This window comes from Aspergillus uvarum (genome assembly GCF_003184745.1).
Source record: "Aspergillus uvarum CBS 121591 unplaced genomic scaffold BO82scaffold_50, whole genome shotgun sequence".
NCBI lineage: Eukaryota > Fungi > Ascomycota > Eurotiomycetes > Eurotiales > Aspergillaceae > Aspergillus > Aspergillus uvarum.
Window position 1 is genome coordinate 283450 of NW_020291347.1, and position 6289 is coordinate 289738.

General features: G+C 41.6%; 2 protein-coding genes across 2 annotated transcripts; one reads left to right on the top strand and one right to left on the bottom strand.

Moving 5' to 3' along the window:
- Nucleotides 1-387: 387 nt before the first annotated feature.
- Nucleotides 388-1498, top strand: BO82DRAFT_147020 (BTB/POZ domain-containing protein). Its single transcript, XM_025630126.1, has 2 exons — nucleotides 388-594; nucleotides 650-1498. The coding sequence occupies exons 1-2, from the start codon at nucleotides 406-408 to the stop codon at nucleotides 1154-1156; spliced, it is 696 nt and encodes a 231-aa protein (XP_025489282.1). The 5' UTR covers nucleotides 388-405; the 3' UTR covers nucleotides 1157-1498.
- A 342-nt stretch (nucleotides 1499-1840) lies between these two features.
- Nucleotides 1841-3894, bottom strand: BO82DRAFT_367207 (uncharacterized protein; the record flags this gene model as incomplete). The annotated part of the gene is made up of 2 exons (XM_025637072.1): nucleotides 1841-3238; nucleotides 3328-3894. 2 exons carry the CDS (start codon nucleotides 3892-3894, stop codon nucleotides 1841-1843), a joined length of 1965 nt encoding a protein of 654 aa, XP_025489283.1.
- Between the last annotated feature and the right edge of the window lie 2395 nt (nucleotides 3895-6289).

The window sequence follows — 6289 nt, forward strand, 5'->3', positions numbered from 1 at the left end:
ATGTCCACCCAGCGGCAGGAAATGATTTGTGACCAAGCTAGAGCAATGCTGGTGAAATAACCAGAGCGAAAGGCTTGGTATGGATAGGCAGGGTACTCTGTAGTTCTGTCTCACTTTTCTCTTTGTAGTCGGCGTCACTGTCACTCTCATCACTATAGTCACAGGTATATGTGTTCTCGGCGCTCATATAATCAGTACCGTCATTCCAAACAATGTCTCTCTGGGCGTGTGGCGATTGTGGTGTGACCGAACGCAGCACACATGGCATCGTCTGGCCATGACACGCCGGACGCTTAGTTACACGCGGGGTCGTGGCGTCATGACGTTGACGTCATATACCTGGAACACGGATAGCTTTGCAATTATAAGGCCATCCGATGGTAGATCCATTAAGTCGTGCAACTCATGTTATTCTGTCGACTTCCATACAATATGGGGTTTCCAGATCTTCAACCACTTTTGCAAAGCCTCCTGAAATCAGGTCGGTACTCCGACCTAACGATATCATGTGAAGGCCGTCAGTTTGCAGTACACCGCGCCATAGTCTGCTGCCAGTCATCATTTTTCGATGCTGCAGTCAAACCAGGATTCAAGGTAAATAGTATCCGTCTACGCTGAATTCGGTAGCTATGAGTAACATTGTCGCAAGGAGGCTGCTTCATCGCATATCGACCTACTTGATGATGAATTTGCAACCATTCAGCGAGTTGTTGATTTTCTTTATATTCGAGATTATGATGACACGGGCTTTCCAGACATTGAGGACAAAACATCTGTTTCGGACGACAATAAGGATTCTCAAGCAGTTTTGTGGAACAACCTCGATGTTTTTATGGCAGCCGACAAATTTGATATTGCGCCTCTAAAACAGCTTGCAAGAACTCGCCTCCTCAACTGGATTAACAAAAATGCCAACAGACTTCCATTTATCGTGCGAGAGATCTGGGTCACTCTTCCACCTCTCGAGACTGAGCTTCGGGATGCCATAGTCAAGGCAATCTCATGCCACGCCGAAGAATTCCTGAACAACGATGAGAGTGTCGCAATTCTGACAGATTTACCCGCAATTGCTATTGCGGTTCTTAAAGAAAAGGTTAATGAAAATGTTCTTCTCAAACTTCAAAGGCAGAGGATGCAAGTGCGAGGGAGGTATTGATAATGATACCGTTATGTAGTGCTTTCTGCAACGTTAAATTTGTTTGTTTCTATCCATAGTCCATGGAAAGGTTTCTAGGGCCATTAACGCCAAGCTCATCTCAGGGAAATAGACATTCTTTTTAGGCTAGTTGTACCCCGCCAACTCCTTTCGCGAAAGGTCTTATCTTGTGCGCAGTGGGGGGACTTTTTTCATATGGAACTGGAGATTTCTTACTAGGATCCTTGACCTGTCCAACCTTCACATGCAAAAGCCTGACATGCATATGAGAGTAGGCAACAAGGTCTTGAAAGGCCCAACAGGAGCGAGCAGGTTTAGTACAGTGTTGGCGTAACTTTTTCCAGTTGTACAATAATGGACAATAGTGCTGAATTTAAATCTGCGGCCCAGAATGTTGCTGGTGTCCCTCAGTCCATTATGCTCATTACCCGGATGACACATTTGCGGCATCCATGACAAAACCACACTGGTCCCAGCAATCATAAGCTCCACATTGTATGTGACGCGACTTTCTTCTGAAGCGTCGCCTGGTGCATCTCCCTTATTATGAAGCGTCATGATTGCCCGCCTTAACGACAAATGATCCTTCTGGCTCAAAGATCAATTTCCCCTGTAAGAACATCTTCCACGGATCCATGTATATGCGTAATCCAGCAGTGTTCTTGATATTGTACACGCAGAAGATCAAGTAGACTTCATTGACAACCCCGTCCGTCCGAGCAAGGGTCCAACATCGGCACTTGAATCATCAGCCTTATCACGCTCCAACGTTTCACTGGCGGCTCTTACCAAGTTGAACTGGTTGTGGCTCGTATAGAAGGGCTCATCACACCCCCCAGATGTAGTTTTCACCTCAATGTGAAACACCGTGTTGTTACTACTGTTGTCTGGGAACGATACCCCATGTCCGCGGAGAAACTGAGCAAATTCGCCTTTTGTGTCCACGAAGGTGAAATCAGTAAAGTGAGATTCTGGTTTCGTGAACTTCGTAAAACCATGGACTTCTCGCATCACACTTGTCCAGCAATCTTCACTAAATGTATTGGGAGCGTTCAATCGGAGAAGTTCGTATATCTTCGGATAGTTAGTTGTATCTTCCGCTAACAAGCTGTTCCGGGTTCTCACAAAAAGCTCCCCCAAAAATCCAACAATTTGCTGTTCGTCCTGGTCGTCTCTCCCTCCCCCGTACCAATCTTGCAACATTGATGGCACCCTGCTATGTTGCGAGCCAGGCTTGAGAGCAACTAGCCTAGTTTCGCCACCAAAGCTTGACGGAAAAGCTGATCTGATTGCTCTTGTATCCCACATGCTCTGAGTACGGCTATCGTGGCCCGGTGGAAGACTATATGTGTTCTTGTCACACATTGGTGTCGCATAAATTGTGGCATGATGCCGCGTATCTGGATGCTGTACCTGAATACGTGATTTGTTGAGAGAACAAGCGGCCTGCGTGATCGATACTGCAAATTGGCGGACTCTGTCCTTCATCTCTCCAGTCGTTTCGCGCATTGATTTGTATTCCAGTCCGTTACGTTCGCACAAATGGTTTGTTACCGGGCTCTCCCATTCTGTGGAATCCTTAGACAATGTACGGGTAACACTCGAATTCTCATCCTCCGTAGAGGTATAATCGTCGAGCACGGGCACTTTTCGGTTGGGATGGGGATGTAATGCTGCGTATGGAGGCTGGCTAGTTATTTCTCTTGAATTTTGAATTGAACGGCCATTTGTCAACATCCATTCCCAAAAATCATATTCTAAGAAATGAGCAGCACAGTGAGCATGGTTTTGGACAGATAGCTCTGCATCGCAGAGCCGCGTAGTTCCGAAGGGCTTCCAGGGCCAGATGGGAGGTCGGTCATGACCTTCGGAAGCTGTGATGAAAAGTAGCCGGCACTCATCTTCACGGCGTATGGATTCGCCATTGCTAGGCCCTACTTTTGCGGTCAAGAATTTTTGCGTTGTTTCTGTCCAGGCAGAAGCTGGAAGGTCCAGAGCTGTCATTCCTGTTCGAACATCGCGCAAGATAGATTTTGCCAAGTCGGTGAAAATGGCACCGAGCCAGAGGATGCCAAGCCGAGGCTGTCGGTTTATCATAATGGAGCCATTGTTGTTTTTTTCGAAGATATTGAATCAAGAATCGCAAAAGCTGGGTTCAGCCAGGCACTGACAATATTACACTCGATCTCTGTGTTGAAGAAGGTACTGCATAGGATCGAGCGTAACCCCCATGTGTTGAGACTCAATGTCATGTACTTCGCAAGCAACTGATCATGCTCATTGATAAGATCTGGAATAGAAACAGGGTCAACAGCACCTTCCTTTAATCCGAATCGAGAATTTTGTTTAGGAAACGGAAGGGAAACTGTTTTTCCCCTCAGAAATGGAATGTAGAGTACTCCAGCAAGGGCGACTGAGCACTGAGCGTAAAGGCGGTGGTGTACACAGAAACGAGATAGGTATTTGAGAGCGGTCATCGAATCTGGTGGGTATAACTTGAAATTCAAAGAAGCCTTTGTGGCCAGTGTCAATCCAGCGCCAGTTGCGGACACCGACCATGGCGACAAATACTCACGACCATTGTACTTGGTAGTCGCATTCCAAAAATTGCCAGAGCACAATATCGCACGCCACCAGAAGACCTCTTCCTCGCAAGCATCCTCGCCGATGTCAATTTGAATCACATGTTGCTCACTCGATTGTGTTGAGCCTTCCCAACTTTGCGCCGTGTAGGCCATCTGGGATTTGTGATCAACAGAACGACCAAGTAATTCAACCCATCGAGCGGATAAGATTTAGGCCCATGCGAGGTAAAGACATGACAGGTGGTTTCCGTTGTCATAGCTTAAGAGCCCTTGAACTCCAGGCCATTCTGCAAAGGGAGAGTCTTCTGACAATCTCACATTCACTCGATTGCCAACTGCTAATAGTAGCTGTTTAGACAAGACCCTCGGTTGTAGATCACAGATGTCTTTGGAAGTCCTCCATGTTGATCGCCCATTTACGACAAGATTACCTGTCCCATGTGTCGATTGTTTCTCTTCACAAGCGAAAGAGATTCTCTCGTCAGAAGCACGGCTACCCCCGAGGAAAGGCGGCGTCTGGCAGACGAGAGACCTTAGATCTATTGCCTGCCGTGGAAATGAGCAATCTTCATTTCCAGTATCCAGGTAGGAGGACCATGTCTTGAGGCTCTCCTGAAGGACCTGGCTAAATACATCGTCACCTGGGCGCGCGGCATCGCCCATTGTCCACAGAAGGAATAAAGAACTAAGGTTGTTCTGAAAATAAGGAACAGGATGAACGTGGGCGTGAAAAACAAGTAGATGACAACTCCTGATTATATTGTCGCACATTAAGTGAGGGAGATGTAGTTGGGCCTCGACTGCCTATTTATTACGGGCGGAGTTCAGGTGGCGCAGTCTCACCTTCTTGTGCCTGTGGCGAGGTTGCAGATCAGTTGTGTCGTTTTTTACAGGTTACAGGTCAGCAGCACCCTTGGAAAAGGTCGCGCGCCCCGAAACTGATTATGTGATCACTATTTTAAGTCATGCACCCCTTACCGTATATATTTTTAATTATAAGGCACCTAGGCTTTTTAATATATAACAGTCTCTATACCTTTTAAAGTACTTGAAAACTGGTTGATAACTAGTTTCTAGCTATTTATTAATTAAATTTTGTATTCTTGCTTGTCTTTCTATAAGCTCTAGCTTTTTTTTCTTATTTTAAAGCTGTTTTGCTTGTAAATTCTCTTCCTTTTCTTTTAATTAAATCTTAAGATCTTAAAGTTGTAAGCTTTGATACTGCTGCTTAAAGTTTAATATATTCTATAAAAAAACTTAATAAAGGTTTTGAGTAGAAAAGGATACTAAACTATTTATTTAATAGTTAGTAACTGTTTATTATCTGCTTATTAAATAATTTAAAATAATCTTACTAGTTGCTACCTCAACCACAAGATTAAGATTATAATCTTAGAAAAGAAATCCAGACTCTGAATTAGAAGAAAATAATAATAGTGAACAACAGCATTTGTATAATACTAAGTAGTTAAAAAATGGTTAGTAAGTACTTAAACAACTAATATAATATATATATATATATTTATCCTTCTAAGCTATATGCCTCAATTAATTAGTCTCTATATTTACTATTTAATATAGACAATAAATATTAAAATTAGTATAATCAATATACTGTAAAATATCTTGTTTATCCAGCTTTGCAGAACTAAATAAAAGGTTTGAATAAGTACTAGATAATTAGTTGTTAATTAATTACTAAGTACTTACTTTTTAATTGCTGTAGTTCATATTAACTATCTTCCTACTATATTTATCTTATAATAGGACTGCTTAGCTGTATTAGTATGATTCCAAATTAAATTATAAATATAGATAGGGATATTTAAGTAATTTTTATTAAGCCTAGTTTTAATAACTAAAGACTTTTTATAGGTCGCCCATACTTAAATCTTTTTATTCTTATATTCTAAGCAGTTATTAATTATTTAATAATCACTTATTAAGTACTTGGCAAGTATTTACTAATTAATAAGTTACAAAGCTGGTTATATGTCATGGATAATCCCCAAGGGTATGTTGAACCACCAACAGCTTGCCCATATATCCCTAACAGAAGAGTTGTAATGTCAACAACTTAAAAACTCCCTCCAGTATTTAACTTTTAGAAACTTGCTATACCTTTGGAATAGTAAGAATTAGTTTTAAAAAAATAATAGACTGCTACTATTTTATATCTAACTAACTTATTTTTTCCTTAACAATTCTAATCCTTTTTTTTAGTTATCTATAGAATACAGTATGTTATAGTAACTATTATATTCTAATAGCAGTTTAAAGTCGGAAACTTCCTCTACTACTAATAGTTTATTATTCTTATTATTAGATCCTTTAGTAGAGGATCTTACTGCAGTTAGAAATATTATTAGCTGACTATAAGATTATTAGCAGTTGTAAAAACAAATTGCCGAACTGTAAGAAAAAATCTAATATAATAATATTAAATTATAACTAATCTAGTAATAGAAAACTTTCTTACCTTTAAATAAATCTGTTATGGGACCAAGGCCCTGTTATAGAGCTCGGCTTCAGGCACCAGTTGGCACCT